This window comes from Hemibagrus wyckioides, linkage group LG25, assembly GCF_019097595.1.
Source record: "Hemibagrus wyckioides isolate EC202008001 linkage group LG25, SWU_Hwy_1.0, whole genome shotgun sequence".
NCBI classification, from domain to species: domain Eukaryota; kingdom Metazoa; phylum Chordata; class Actinopteri; order Siluriformes; family Bagridae; genus Hemibagrus; species Hemibagrus wyckioides.
The window spans coordinates 839,106-855,295 of NC_080734.1; the positions used below are offsets into that span (position 1 = coordinate 839,106).

The window sequence follows — 16,190 nt, forward strand, 5'->3', positions numbered from 1 at the left end:
ATGGGTTTCCATGGCCGAGCAGCTGCATCCAAGCCATACATCACCAAGTGCAATGCAAAGCGTCGGATGCAGTGGTGTAAAGCACGCTGCCACTGGACTCTAGAGCAGTGGAGACGCGTTCTCTGGAGTGACGAATCGCGCTTCTCCATCTGGCAATCTGATGGACGAGTCTGGGTTTGGCGGTTGCCAGGAGAACGGTACTTGTCTGACTGCATTGTGCCAAGTGTAAAGTTTGGTGGAGGGGGGATTATGGTGTGGGGTTGTTTTTCAGGAGCTGGGCTTGGCCCCTTAGTTCCAGTGAAAGGAACTCTGAATGCTTCAGCATACCAAGACATTTTGGACAATTCCATGCTCCCAACTTTGTGGGAACAGTTTGGAGTTGGCCCCTTCCTCTTCCAACATGACTGTGCACCAGTGACCAAAGCAAGGTCCATAAAGACATGGATGACAGAGTCTGGTGTGGATGAACTTGACTGGCCTGCACAGAGTCCTGACCTCAACCCGATAGAACACCTTTGGGATGAATTAGAGCGGAGACTGAGAGCCAGGCCTTCTCGTCCAACATCAGTGTGTGACCTCACAAATGCACTTCTGGAAGAATGGTCAAAAATTCCCATAAACACACTCCTAAACCTTGTGGACAGCCTTCCCAGAAGAGTTGAAGCTGTTATAGCTGCAAAGGGTGGACCGACGTCATATTGAACCCTATGGATTAGGAATGGGATGTCACTTAAGTTCATATGAGAGTCAAGGCAGGTGAGCGAATACTTTTGGCAATATAGTGTACCTTCTCTCTCTTATAATTATTATTATTATTATTATTATTCAATAATGAACAGGTGACATGATGGAAAAATTGAACAATGGGAAGTACATGGCACAGCTCAAGTGGGGAATAACAAATAATACAACAAACCATGATGAAATGCCCATCAGCACCCTCTGATGGTCTGGCAGGGAACCACTCCAGTAGCTCCAGACATATCTCCCCCTCTAAGGCACAGCTATGACACGTGCCATCAGCTTATCTGGGCGAATGCCCCAGACACAAAACAAAAAGTGTAGTCAGTCCCCAGGTGGGTGGGCTATAAATTTAAACTGGCCTAAGAGGAAGTTAGCATTATTCGCTCTAAGCTTGACAACTGCTTCCTGACTTCAGGCCACATGCCCTCACATGCAGACAGCTGCCCTTTTTCTCCGACCACCATGCTGAGATGTAGAGGTCCTGGAGAAATCCTTATTCTGCACACCTTTTTCCCCGGTCTCCTCTAATTATTCAGCTATTGTTGGGCTTGAAAGTTGTGTATGATGCCAGGACCAGGGTTGAAGACACGCTCGTGAAGTATCTCTCTCCTACGTCGCCAGCAACAGAGTCACCTCAGCCCTTGTGGGTAAGGCCTACACTGCAGCAGGCCAAGCTGGTGCATCCCTGCATACCATGGTGGTCTTGCAGGCCTACCAGACTGACCTGATGAAGGAACTCAACTGTGGCAGGTGATTTAACCCTAGACAGTCTCTGAGCTAAGCTGAGCCACAGATCTCACACTCTGTGCCACAAAGCAGATGGAGCGTGCCGTTAATTGCCACAGAGAGAAACCTGTGGCTTAACTTAACAGGGATTAAGGACAATGATAGGTCTTTTCTTCTGGATGCCCCAGTTTCACTTCATGGCCTATTCCAGCTGCACCTGCACCTCCTCCCTACACACAGCTTGCTCAGAGCAGAAAGAAGGGCTAGTGTGGTGGCCCATGCCCCCCTGTAAAAATCTAGGGAGGCCAGCCAGTGTGCCCTCACTCTGTTTTCCTGCAGGAATCTATCTCCTGGGTCTGCACCTGCCAGCTTGCTGTTTCAGGGGGACAGAGAGTTCAGCACGAGGTTGACATCTCTTTCAGACAACCAGAGAGTGTGGAAACATCTGCCAGGTGTCTCTCAGTGGGTCCTAGACACTGTACAAAAGGTTACAGGATCCAGTTTGCCAACTGTCCTCCTCCGTTTTAGGGTGTGCTGTTGGCAAACACCAAACTATGTTCATCCAAGAGGAACTTCTCTCGCTTCTGAGGAAAGGGGCCATAGAATATCCCCTACCAGATTGAGGTTCCCCTACCAGATTGAGAGTCAGACTTATAGCCAGCATTTTGTCGTTCCCAAGAAAGATGGGGGCTGCGTCCAATTTTGGACCTGCAGGCTCTGAACTTTGCACTGAAGACGTTCAAGTTCAACATGCTCACACTCAAACTTATTGTGTCGAAAATCAGGTCCAAGAACTGGTTTGTGACAATAGACCTCAAAGATGCCAATTTTCATGTAGGCATTCTGCCAGAGCACAGGAAGTTCCTCAGGTTTGCTTTCATGGGTAAAGCATACTAGTATTGTGTTCTTCCTTTTGGTCTAGCCATGTCACTACAAACATTTACAAAGTGCATGGATGCTGCCCTGGAGCATGCTCCAGCTGCCATTGAGCCCAGTCATCGAGATGCTGTACTTGACCATATGATGTCTCTAGGCCGCAAGTTGAACCCAGAGAAGTGTGTACTTTCTTCTTCTCAGAGAACCACCTTCTTGGGGGTAGTTTGGGATTTCACCATGATGCAGGGATGTCTGTCTCCTGCACAGGTGGCTTTCATACTGTCAGCAGTGAAAGCTATTCAGCCAGGCCAAAGCATCTATGTTGCTGAGTTGCAGAGAGTGCTCGGCTGCAGGGCGGTAGCAGCCAACCATCCCTTTGGTCTGCTTCACATGAGGTCATTCCAGCTCTGGCTCAGGAGTCCAGGCTTTTATCCCTCACTGCTATAAGGGCTACGCGCTGCTGGCTTTGTACCCTTTTTATGTGGAAAAAACCCTGGTACCTTGGGTCCCACTCTAGGGGCGCATAATCATTGACTCTTTTGATGGACACCTCCCATTTGGGCTGGCAAGCAGTCTTGGATGCCCACCCTGCACAGGGTCTCTGGGAGGGCCTGCACCTCTCATGGCACATGAATTGCATGGAGATGAGGGCAGTGTTTCTAGAATTGAAACACTTTCTCCCAGACCTCAGGGGCTACGACGTGTTGTTGCACACAGACATAACTTCCAGTATCAATAATCAGAGCGGTCTGCGTCCGCACCCGCTCTTCAGGTTGGTGCAGCAGATTCTGCTGTGAGCAGAGACCATGTTTATTTCACTGAAAGTGATTTTCATCTTAGGGCACATAAATCTGGATGCATACTTCCTTTCGAGGCAGGTGCTGAGTCCTGGGGAGTGGCATCTCCACCTGCAGGTGGTGGAGAGCATCTGGCAGGTTTTTGGCCAAGGGGAAGTGGATCTGATCGCCTCCAAGGAGTCGACCCACTGTCCACAGTGGTATTTCCTTTCTCACCCAGCCTCTCTGGGCTTGGATCCTCTGGTACAGATATGGCTGAGGCTATGCTTGTAAGCCTTTTCCCCAGTAGCTCTGCTCCCAGAAGTCCTAGGAAGAGTGCACCATGATTGAGTCTACCTTCTTCTACTGGCTCCTTGCTGGCCTGCTCAAGTTTGGTTCTAGACAGTGCTCCTTGGGAGATTCCTGTCAGGAAAGATCTCCTCTCTCAGGCACAGAAGGCAATTTTACACCCCCACCCCAAGATGTGGAAGCTGTAGGTCAGGCCCCTGAGGGGAACCAGTTCCTAGAGTTAGGCCTCTCATCTGACTCTGTTGAATGCTAGTGCTCCTTCCACTAGAAAGCTGTATGCTCTGAAGTGGAAGCTTTTTCACCTCTAGTGCAGTTATCATTGTCACGTATGTACAGATCAGTACAGTGCTGGAGATCTTGCAGTCTTGCCTTTTCCTTGGCTTATCCCCCTACACTTTAACAGTGTATGTGGCTGCCATTGTAAACCACAAACTTGTCCTCAGGGCCTTCTTTGGGCAGCCACCTTCCCAGACTGCTGAGGCCATCCTGCAGACTGCGCCTCCCCTCCTGGGACCTCTCTGTGGTCCTAGAGGGGCTTCTGCAAGCTCCCTTTGAGTCCATGGAGTCAGCCTCTGAGAAGTTTCTGACCATAAAGAGGGCTCTGTTCTTAGCCTTGTCCTCCATTAAGAGGGTGGGAGATCAACAAGCTGTATCAGTCACCTCCACTTAGAATTTGTCCCAGCATGTCCAAGGCTATCCTGCACCCCAGGGTGGGATACCTCCCCTAGGTGCCCAGGGTGGCTGGTTGTCTGGGCATCTTGTAGGCCTTCTGTCCTCCACCTTCACCTCTAGGTATTAGAGCTCACTCTACTAGGGATATTGCCTCATCCAGTGCCTTGGCCCAGTATGTTCCCAGTATTTGTGCTATGGCAGGCTGGTCCTCTCCACAGACCTTTATCACAACTGAGGAAAAGTGTGTTTTCCTCAGTTAACGACACTGTAATTTGCCACAGAATTTCAGGATAACGACTGTTCACAGGAATGTGCAGGCAGCACAGATAATTGTCGGGAACTGCCAAAAATTGTCGTGAAATAGGCTTGGCAGTTGACCCCCCCATGTTCCTATCACCTTGGCCTGGGTTTAGCTTTCATATGTAAATGACTACAGTGAGCTATACAAATGCAAACCAGGGTAGTGTGGGGAGGGGGGACTCACTGATTGAGAGTGGGCTTATTACCCAAATGTGAAGAAAATCTAGTATAAAAAGCTCAGTCTTATTTTAATTATAGACTTTTAAATTGTTGCTTGAATTTTGAATTGAGATTTGTCTAACACCGTGTCCTAACTACACGTGATGTGATGCAGCGACACGCCATAAAATATCTTTTCCATGTTAATCAGTTTTTGTCCTGACCAGCCTAACCAGTTTTAGAAAACGGCTGATGGCTGACAGCTCCTATACAGAGATCTCAATGAAAGTTCTGCGCATTTATAATATTAATCATCAAAAATGGATGAGGAGAGACTGATTATAGACGTTTAATAGCAGAAATATATAATAAATCCCTCAAGTTTTATAAGAAAGCCATAAGAAGTGGAGGAGTGTATCTCTCTATGCATGTGCGCTCTTGTATGTAAGTATGTGTGTGTGGACTGCGATCTCTTCAGCTGCAGTACGAGAAAGCACACAAACAGAGAAAAACTGTTGATGATTGGCTGTGTTTTATGATTGATTGTGTTCAGTATGGACACAAATTTCCTATTGCTGGAATCATATCACGTTGTGTCAAGTTAGACTAATTACTTTGTGTACCACTAAAAGACACAAAACAATAATAATAAACATATAAGTGTTTATATATATATATATATATATATATATATATATACATCCAGTAGGTACTGTAGAACATTCAAGGTGGTTTCATTCATATACTAATTCGCATTTCGCACCTTGTACCTCCACACACACCTCCCTCCTCATACACCCCCTGGTATGATAACGACTGTTTCTGTCACTCGCGAATGGGATAACTGCCGGTGATTAGAGAAGTCATCAGGCATTCAAGGGGACAAAAATCTGCCTTTTCATGCAGTGTCAGGTTCGTAAACTAGCTCTTATTTTCCCATTTTTTTTATATTATATGTTGTATTTACATATTTAAAAAAAAATCCCCAACTCAGTTTTTAGACTAATGGTATCCTAAGTCTGTGACCTATTGAACCAGTGTTATTGTATTCATTGATAGAGACTTTAAAGCATTTTGTACGTCACTCTGGATAAGAGCGTCTACCAAATGCCAGAAATGTAAATGTAAATGTGTAACCTGGACCTGGACCCCATTCCAGGGTCCGAGACCCTTCAGGGCTAGTTGATGTTCTATTCCTGGTTTGCTCATGCTCTATCATGGCCCCGGGACAGACATCAACCCTCGCATGGCGGCATGGGTATTGACATTCCCATAGCATCAGTCATGATGCAGCGTTGAGTTCCCTCAGAAGAGAACTACAGCAGGTTACATATGTAACCCAGATCCTTGAGAAGGGAACAAGATGCTGTGTTGCTTGTGCTTCCTTCAGACAAGTAGAAGCTGGAATAATGTGATATAGATACCCTAATATAGACTTATTGGTGTGTATTCCCTTTGTCACGTGTCCTGTCCCAGCCTTTAAATTGCCATGTGCACACAGCGCTTCAGACACAATTTCCTCAATGAAGCATTCCTGTAGCATCAGTCATGACGCAGAGTATCGTTCCCTTCTCAGGGAACCAGGTTTCATACATAACCTGGTGTAGTTTTGTACAAAGCAGTTAAAATAATCAATATCAAATTTGGTGAAATTTAAATAGAAATCGAGAAATAGTGCAGAATCTTGAATATTAAATATTAAAGATACAATAATAATGAAAAATGTCTCATGAGAAAATGCTGATTCTGCATTCACCTGACGGAGTGAAGTGTTTTAGAAGATTATTTATTCCTCGGCTTGTGAGAAGGAAACCCCTATTCTGTTTCTCTCTGATTTGTTGAAGGAAATCTACTTAAATGAATGACCACTCATGGTCCACTTTATTAGGAACACCTGCACATTCATGCAGTTACCCAATCTTGTATATTTTTACTGTGTACTTTATTTATTCTCTATTTTTTTTTATTTCTAAACTAATTTAAATTCCTTCATTGTTTTATGTTTAGATGCCCTTTTTGCTGTCTGAGTTGCCAATAAACTTTGTTGTATTGTATACAGTGAAAATAAAGATCTGTACAGATATGTGGATCGAGCAGATTTTCTGTAGTTCTGGAAGCTCTCCTTCAAAACAGCTTGAAATATTACCATTATAATTTGATGCCATTTACGTTCTGAATTAAGGGTAGTCTGTTTTAATGTGTGTGTGATCTGTACACCAGGCTGCTATTTTTTTCTCTCTTCCTACTGGATGGACACAGTTGCTCTTCTCAGAGGACCTTTTGATTTTTCAGGGTTTATGAATTTTTGTTTAGCTCAGGGAAAAGACACAGTTTCTATATTGTGAACCCTGCATCTTGGCTCATTGCAGCTAGCAGATGGTGGGACTAGCCTGCTTGTCTTCTCCCTGCCCCTGGGTCTAGACCTATTCTAATATTATTTTAATGGTATTTCATATATTTACTTTAACTTTAAAATGGAAACTGGAGACATTTTATTAATTAAACACCAAAGTTCATAAATTACATGAAAACTGATTTTAATACAGCAAAAAAGCATTAAATCTATCATAAATGTTGTAAAAAGCTTTTGAATTTACTTTCTAAAACAAACTGTTATACTCATTAATGCTCAACTGTCCTCACATGGGCATGAATAAATGTAAACACAATCACTCTGTCTGATATCTCCACAAAGATCTGTTCATCAAGCATGGATCTAATGAACTTCTCAGTGACTTCATCAAAGTCCAAAAGCCCCAGCACCCTGTCTCACTTCATAAGGAAGGTTATTAATCATCTCATTTACACATTAATACAAACATCTATATAATATTCTCTTGTGTGCTTTTATGAATCAGTGTCACACATAATGCATATCTCATTTTCTCCAGATCTTTATTGAATTTAGTTTTTGCAGAATTTAGTTTGTGCATTTTCATGAACAGTTTCCAGCCCAAGTGTAAAGACATATGGATGATATAATAAGTGATCTTTAGCTTTCATCTTCATACATGTTACTCCTGCCGGTAGGTCATTTGATCTTCACGAAAGTCCACACAGATACAATGTCCCGAAATATTAAAGTCTAAAAAATACAATAAATTTTATTATTATTTCTGATTTTATAAAGCATATAAAACACACAAACAGAAATCAGTAAATGTAGAAATATTCTCACTATAATCAATTTCTCGTCCTGGACCTCGTAAATGGTTGTGTTCTCTTTACCGTCCCACTTCTGCAGATGTATAAGTTTACCTCCTTCCAGGTTCAAAACAGACTGAAAACAGTTTGTTATTTTAGGAGACGTCAAAGTCCACAATAGAGGGTGTAAAATCTTAGATATTGTACTATGAATGTAATACATTTTAAAATTTCTGATTTCAGGAAACTCTGCTGTTTAGTGAACTTACTTTGCAGACTCTGAAGTCTATGGTGCTTTCGTCGAATTCCTCACCCAGTTTGAATGTGAGTGTGAAAGTTCTGTTGATGGCCTCAAACATTTTAATCTTCTTTACTATGTAATCTCCATCTTGTGAAAATATGACCACTGTTTTCATGTTCCACAAATACAATTTCATTGCAGGTAGAACGCCTAGAAAATATATGCTTAATAAAAGATCAAAATCTAAACAGAATCATTCTTTAATTGTTAAAATAAAATGATTTCCAAATAACATGAAAAGAGCTTAATAAGGGTAATTACAAATCATTATAAACACAGAGAGTGGGATTAAAAATCATTATAAACACTTACCGAGTGCTTCCATGTATTCATTGGCATTTTCCTTAGTGACCAATGTCCAACTGCCAAAAAATGCATCCATTTTCAAATGATATTATTAAGCGTATTGTACTCAGGACAACAGAATTATTTTCACTTCTGTAATTTAGACAGTGCAGCAGATTATTTATACTTTTTTGCCTAGTGAGACAGGTGGGGCTGTTGGGGTGGGTGGGAATTTCTGAACCTGCAAATGTTTCAGCTGATAAATGTTAATTCAGCTCCAATATTTTTTATAACAGTTTGGCTGATCTTTGTGATTCATGTAATCAGATTAATTCAATTCAATTTGAATTGTCTTTCAAAATATTTTCTGAAATTTGCTTATAATTTGAAATGAACCTTGAGAAAAAGCTTACAGTAATTTAAATCTGTAGTTAAAATCCATATATAAATTGTTAAATGTTACAGTTTTTTACATGAACTTGTATTTGAGTTATTATAACCCCTGATGAGGAATAAACACGAATTCTAGATTCTGAACATTGACTTCATTACAATGCTACTAGAAACTTGTGAACCCTTTATAATGTTCTGTATTTCTACATAAATTTGATCTGACATGTGATCAGATCTTAATCCAAATCTCCCCCTAAATAGAAACCTAGAAATAGTGCAGAATATTCCATATTAAATATTCTAGATACGTTAATAATGAAAAACGTCTCATGAGAAAATGCCGATTCTTCATTCATCTGACAGTGTGAAGTGTTTTAGAAGATTATTTCACGTCCTGCGCCAACACCACACCTGCACTTCCGCATTCCAGTCCGGAGTTTTGATCGTTTCCCTTCCCTCCTCGTGGTAGTGCTACTCACCTGTTCCACATTATCCTCACTCATTGGCAGCTATTTATATAGCCTTTCTTTCCTAGACAACTCACTGGATTATTGCCTCTAGTGTCCGATTCTCTCACAGTTTTGTCACGGATTTCTCATTTTTTGACCTCGCTTTTTCCCTCGACTTACGCTCTCTTCTCAGCCTTTGGATTACCCTTTTCTGGTTTATCATCTCCTGTGTCTGACCTTGCTTTTCCCTCGACTCACGCTCTCACCTTGCCCCTTTGGATTTACTCTTTCTGGACTATCGTTTTTTGCGTTTTGATTTTTGCCCGTTTTTTCCCTGGTTTTTACTCCATGCCTTTTCCTGAATTTTTGGGTGTTTTCCCTGACAGAATAATCCAGCCTGAGTCATGGACCCAGAAAAGCTACACCAGCTTCAAACGGCGGTTGAGAACCAATGTGCTCTCCTTGGCTCCTACCATCGAGACCTCTGGCAGGTCAACCAAGCAGTTCAATTAATCTTAGAGACTCATATCTAACAATTCCACTAATTGTTATTTACAGACCCCCAGGGCCATACTCTGAATTCCTCAGTGAATTTGGAGATTTTACTTCAAACCTTGTTGTTTCTTTAGACAAAGCATTAATAGTAGGAGACTTCAACATTCCTTTTGATAAGCCAAAAGACCCTCTGAGAACAGCAGGTGTGTCCATCTTAGATTCATTAGGTGTTAATCAAAATGTAATAGGACCCACTCATAATGGAGGTCACACTCTGGATCTCATTTTTACATTCGGATTAAAACAGAAAACATAGTCACTCTTCCACAGTCGGAAGCTGTTGATCTCAGATCATGATCTAGTTTCATTTAGAATGCGTCTTAGTCACGAGATGGGCAACTTGCCGCATTACCGTATGAAGCGTATATTTACGTCTGCTACTGCAGAGAGATTTACCGATAGTCTCCCAGAATTATCACACGTGATTGGTTCACCGTCTGACCCTACAGAACTTGACCAGGCGACTGATTACTTGGAGTCATTATTTCGGAACACCCTAGACACTGTAGCTCCACTTAAATGGAAAATAATTAAAGACAAGAAACTAGCACCCTGGTACAACGACCAAACACGAGCTTTAAAACAATCAGCTAGGAAACTAGAACGTAAATGGCATCAAACTAAATTCCAGATTGCGTGGAAGGAAAGCCTTCTGAGATACAAAAATTCTCTTAGTATTGCTAGATCAGCGTATCTCTCTGCCCTAATCGAAGATAACAAAAACAATCCAAAATTTTTATTTAGCACTGTAGCAAAACTAACTAGGAGTAAAACCACTGTAGAAAAGCGCACACCATCTACATTTAGCAGCAATGATTTCATAAATTATTTCAATGAAAAAATTGACAATATCAGGCAAAAAATTCAGACTATTAATTTAAAACCATATTATTTGATAGATAATCCTTTAGATAATATAACTATTTCTGATCAGAGCTTAGAGTGCTTCACTCCACTCCAAGAGCCTGATCTAATTTCACTAATTTCTTCTTCAAAATCTTCTACCTGCATCCTAGATCCTTTACCCACATCTTTCCTTAAACAGATATTACCAGTAGCTACTGAACCCCTTCTAAAAGTAATTAATTCTTCTCTAAGCACTGGCTATGTGCCTAAATCTTTTAAGCTAGCAGTTATCAAACCCTTGATTAAAAAAACGGACCTCGACCCGTCAGCTGTCTAAATATAGACCGATATCAAACCTGCCCTTTATCTCCAAGATCCTAGAAAAGGCTGTAGCACAGCAGTTATGTTCAGACCTGCATAGAAATAACATTTATGAATTGTATCAGTCAGGATTTAGGCCTCATCATAGCACAGAGACAGCACTGGTTAAAGTGGTCAATGACCTGTTACTGACCTCTGATCAGGGTTGTGTCTCCCTACTGGTGTTACTGGATCTTAGTGCAGCTTTTGACACCATTGACCACACTGTTCTACTTGATAGACTAGAACATGTTGTTGGTGTTAAAGGAACAGCCCTCTCCTGGCTCAGGTCTTATTTGACTGACCGTTATCAGTTTGTAGATCTAGATGGTGACTTCTCCATGCATACCAAGGTTATGTTCGGTGTTCCACAAGGTTCTGTCTTAGGCCCACTGCTTTTCTCCCTATATATGTTACCCCTTGGTGCAGTTATTCATAAACATGGTATTAGCTTCCACTGTTATGCAGATGACACACAGCTATATGTTTCAGCTAAATCAGATGAGAGACACCAGCTTATTAAGATAGAAGAATGTGTAAAGGACATTAGACACTGGATGGCCACTAACTTCCTCCTGCTTAATTCAGACAAGACAGAGGTGCTTGTACTAGGACCACAGGCAGTTAGAAGTGAGCTTTCTGATTACAGAGTAATGGTGGATGGTCTTTCGGTTTCATCTTGTCCAGCAGTAAAAGATCTTGGTGTGATTACTGACTCTGGTCTTTCATTCGAAGCTCATGTAGATAATATCACTCGGGTAGCCTTCTTCCATCTTAGGAATATTGCTAAGATAAGAAATATGATGTCGCTTCATGATGCAGAGAAACTAGTTCATGCTTTTGTTACCTCTAGGTTGGATTATTGTAATGTCTTACTGTCTGGATGTTCCAGTAGGAGCAGAAACAAGCTCCAGTTAGTCCAGAATGCAGCAGCTAGAGTCCTAACTAGAACCAGAAGATATGAACACATCACTCCTATTTTATCCACACTACATTGGCTCCCAGTCAAATTTCACATTGATTATAAAATACTGTTACTGACCTATAAAGCACTAAATGGTCTTGTGCTGCAGTACCTGAGCGATCTTTTAGTCTTTTATGATCCGCCACGCCTACTCCGATCAAAGGGTGCTGGTTACCTGGTAGTACCTCAAGTAGCAAAGGCTACAGCAGGGGGCGGAGCTTTCTCTTTCAAAGCCCCACAGTTATGGAACAGCCTTCCAATTAGTGTTGGGGATTCAGACACAGTCTCAATGTTTAAGTCTAGGCTGAAGACACATTTGTTTAGTCGAGCTTTTAATGTATAGTTTTCTTAGGTAAAGGAGCAGATCTGGAAGGTTCATGGTCATAGAGTGTTTGGTGACTGGGATGTGTTGGATGCTGTCATCTTACCACCCTCACAAGTCGCTCAGGTTTGCTGACTGTGAAGTGGTTGGATGCTTTATGTCCCTGGAAGCCTTCATGTCTGTGACCTTCTGGCTCTCCCTTTTAGTTATGATGTCATAGCTAGTCTTGCTGGAGTCCCTGCCTGCACTTTACACATAATTCTACATTGTCTTTAAGCATCACATGATCATAAACTTAATATCTTTCTCTTTCTCTCTCTACCTTCTCTGTCTAGCTATACACCCCACTCCTGAGCTCCCAGTGTTTCCCAGTTTCCAGTGTGACCACTGCCCTACCCCTGGTCAGAGTCTCGTCGCTTATTGGTGCCCACTGATGCTGTGGATGGATCTGTGTGGACCAGGAGACAGCCATGGACAGAGCCACTTGGGGACTTTCACACCATCACAGATCTGCCATTTCGTCTGTCAGCCCGTGACAGCAAAGAACTAGTGTTTATAATGACCTCAGAAACTACACTGACCTACTAGTTCCTCATGGGTCATTGATTTCTGTTGTAGAAAGGACATTAATCAGTTACAGTTACATTATTTTCTGTTTAGTGTCACCCAAATGAGGATGGGTTCCCTTCTGAGCCTGGTTCCTCTCAAGGTTTCTTCCTTTCCATCCCAGGGAGTTTTTCCTTGCCACTGTTGCCACAGGCTTCTCATTAGGGATAAAATAGGATAATTATAGAATTTAATAATTTATTCTTATTTCTAGTTAATTAGTTATTTTTTATTATTATTTTTCATTTTCCCCTCCCCTTTCTCTGTTTTTCTTCTTTTGTAAAGCTGCTTTGAGACAATGTTCATTGTAAAAGGCGCTATACAAAATAAATTGAATTGAATTGTATCTGTACCTGCAGAACCCTGTATCACCTCCACCCTTGTCTCCTGTTCCTGGATCTGCCACCATTCATGCCATAAACTTGTATGGCATTCATGGACTGCCAATTCAGCTGCATGCTTCTAAGCCATTCACGTCCAAATAAGGGTACTCCACCCTTTTTTAACACATATAGATCCAGAACCTCACTTCATTTACACATTAATACAAATATCTATATAATGTTCTCTTGTGTGTTGTGCTTTTATGAATCAGTGTTACACATAATGCATATCACATTTTCTCCAGATCTTTATTGAATTTAGATTTTGCAGATTTTCATGACCTGTTTCCAGCCCAAGAAGTTCTAATCTTCATAGATGTCGTTCCACCTGCCGGTAGGTCATTAGATCCTCTCATAAGTGCGCACAGATACAATATCCCCAAGTATAAAAGTCTGAAAAATATAATAAATATACTATTATCCCTGATATTATAAAGCATATAAAACACACAAACAGAAATCAGTAAATGTAGAAATATTCTCACTATAATCAGTTTCCCGTCCTGGATCTCACTGATGGTTGTGGCCTCTTTACCGTCCCACTTCTGCAGATGTATAAGTTTACCTCCTTCCAGGTTCAAAACAGACTGAAAACAGTTTGTTATTTTAGGAGACGTCAAAGTCCACAATAGAGGGTGTAAAATCTTAGATATTGTACTATGAATGTAATACATTTTAAAATTTCTGATTTCAGGAAACTCTGCTGTTTAGTGAACTTACTTTGCAGACTCTGAAGTCTATGGTGCTTTCGTCGAATTCCTCACCCAGTTTGAATGTGAGTGTGAAAGTTCTGTTGATGGCCTCAAACATTTTAATTTTCATGACTATATAATCTCCATCTTGTGAGGCCTATGAAATGATATGCTTAATAAAAGATCAAAGATCAAACGTTCAAAATCAAAATAAACAAAACAATTTTTTAACTGTTGTAATAATTTGACTCCCAAATATCATGAAAAGAGCTTAAAGAGTGGGATTATAAATCATTATAAACACTTATCGAGTGCCTCCATGTATTTATCGAAATTTTTACTAGTGGCCTGTGTCCAGCTGCCAAAAAATGCATCCATTTTGAAATGATATTATTAAGTGTATTTTACTCAGGACAGCAAAATTATTTTCACATCTGTAATTTATACAGTGCACCAAGATTATTTATACTTTTTTGTGTATTTAGGTGGGCAAGGCTGGTGAGGTGGGTAGACTGGTGAGGTGGTCTGGGATTTCTGAAGTTGGAAATGTTTAAACTGATAAATGTTAATTCAGCCCCAGTACTTTCATAACAGTTTTTCTGATCTTTGTGATTCCCATAATCAGACTTAGAAACTAAGAATTTGAATTTTCTTTTAAGTAATTATTGTAATATTCTGAAATTTGCTTATAATTTGAAAGGAACCTTGAGATAAATGTTGCAATAATTGAAATCAGTCGTTAAAAGTTAAAATCCATGAGATTTGAGGCATGATTATTCTTTATATATATATATTTTTACCTTGTATTTATGTTATCACCCCGATGAGGAATAAACACTAATTCTAGATTCTGAACATTGACTTAATTACAATGCTGCTAGAAACTTGTGAACCCTTTACAATGTTCTGTATTTCTACATAAATTTGATCTGAAATGTGATCAGATGTTCATCCAAATCTCACAACTAGATCATGAAGAAAACTCACTTAAACAAATGACACATCATTATAGTTTTTACATTTATATACTTATTTAGTAAGATAATTTAATATTAAATATCTTTGTCAGAAAAAGTATGTGATCTTTGCTCTCAGTAACTGGTGTGACACTGTCCTGGGTTGGGAACGAGGAGACTGTAGGCAGGTTTGGGAATCTTTATTTCCCATTTTCTCTATTTTGCTTTAATGAACAATGTTAAACAATGCATAAAATTATAATACTGACATCAAGTGAAAAGTAAAAAATAATAGAATCCTAGTGCAGAATCTTCATTATTAAATATTCAACATACTGAACATTTCTATATTTGTTTAAACATTACAACATTTTAAAATCTTCTCTTTATTTCCAATTTTAAATGAATAAAAATCCTTTGATCCCTGCTGTTTATTGTATATTTCCCTTAATAAGGTATAAAGTCAAAATGATGTTTTATATAGTTGACATTAACATAGGTGTTAATTATAGTTAACCAAAATAATAATTTTCTACTGTTCTCTCTTTTAAATAAACATTTTTATTTTTTGTTTTTTAAAATAAAGCATGCAAAAATTAATCCTTAATCTGAACACACTGAAGAGTAAAGATACATGAAAAATTCTCTTATCATTTATTAAAGTTTGTTCAGTTTGAGTATCTGGGTGACATGACTTAATGGTTAAACTTACCTGTGTTACCTGTTAAGTGAGCTTTACCAGAAACCATCACACAGCCACCTACAATTAGAAAGTTAATTACATTTAAAGCAATCAGCAGATGCACTTTATCCCAAGAAACTGAGGCCCTGTCCACACGAACGCGGGTATTTTTAAAACCGCAGCTTTTTTCATGCGGTTTGTCCGCTCGTCCACACGCAAACGCAACATCCGGTCACTGAAACAGAACATTTTTGAAAAGTCCTGCCAGGGTGAAGCTTTTTAAACTCCGGTTTCAGTGTGATCATGTAGACCGAGAAACCGGAGAGTTTTGGCTTGTGAACAGGGTTGCCAGATTGGACTGAAGATTTCTAGCCCAACTACAGCTTAAAACCCTCCCATTTAAAAAAATACCAGCCCAAAATGCACAGTTATAACTAATACAATAACAAACAGTTATAACAGTTAATAACTTTGTGATATCGGCTTAACGAGTAGAACGATTACAACAACCCGCTAATGAAGACTGAAGTCTGACTGGACAGGACTCTCCTGAACCTTATTGGCTAAACTGAACCATATACTTTATTTATTCGTCTGAATAGAAAATTAATAAAATATCATGTTTATAGTCAAAAATAAAAACCCGCCAGTTGCATCAAAACCGAGCCCAGATTTTATAAACCCGCCCAA

General features: G+C 40.3%; 1 protein-coding gene and 1 long non-coding RNA gene across 4 annotated transcripts; both read right to left on the minus strand.

Moving 5' to 3' along the window:
- Nucleotides 1–7,203: 7,203 nt before the first annotated feature.
- On the minus strand, nt 7,204–8,477 carry LOC131345788 (fatty acid-binding protein, brain-like). 3 transcript variants are annotated; one of them, XM_058378849.1, is made up of 4 exons: nt 8,320–8,454; nt 7,976–8,112; nt 7,741–7,842; nt 7,204–7,647 (listed from the first exon to the last, which is right to left on the minus strand). In XM_058378849.1, the coding sequence occupies exons 1-4, from the start codon at nt 8,387–8,389 to the stop codon at nt 7,594–7,596; spliced, it is 363 nt and encodes a 120-aa protein (XP_058234832.1). In that variant the 5' UTR covers nt 8,390–8,454; the 3' UTR covers nt 7,204–7,593. The 3 variants fall into 3 exon arrangements, with proteins under 3 accessions (XP_058234832.1, XP_058234833.1, XP_058234831.1); XM_058378850.1 differs by having other exon boundaries at nt 7,205–7,647; nt 7,976–8,094; nt 8,320–8,459; XM_058378848.1 differs by having other exon boundaries at nt 7,216–7,647; nt 7,976–8,157; nt 8,320–8,477.
- Nucleotides 8,478–13,692: 5,215 nt separating this feature from the next.
- Nucleotides 13,693–16,190, minus strand: LOC131345798 (uncharacterized). Its single transcript, XR_009203538.1, has 3 exons — nt 15,531–16,190; nt 13,891–13,960; nt 13,693–13,757 (listed from the first exon to the last, which is right to left on the minus strand). It is a non-coding gene; the product is annotated as an uncharacterized LOC131345798 (long non-coding RNA).

Excerpts from the sequence above, each read along its gene's own strand:
- LOC131345788 (XM_058378848.1), bottom strand. The coding sequence starts at position 8,389 with ATGGATGCATTTTTTGGCAGTTGGACATTGGTCACTAAGGAAAATGCC. Across the intron at positions 8,158-8,319 it reads TGAATACATGGAAGCACTCG|GCGTTCTACCTGCAATGAAA; the intron begins GTAAGTGTTTAT and ends TATATTTTCTAG. Across the intron at positions 7,648-7,740 it reads AGGACGAGAAATTGATTATA|ACTTTAATATTTCGGGACAT; the intron begins GTGAGAATATTT and ends TGTATTTTTTAG.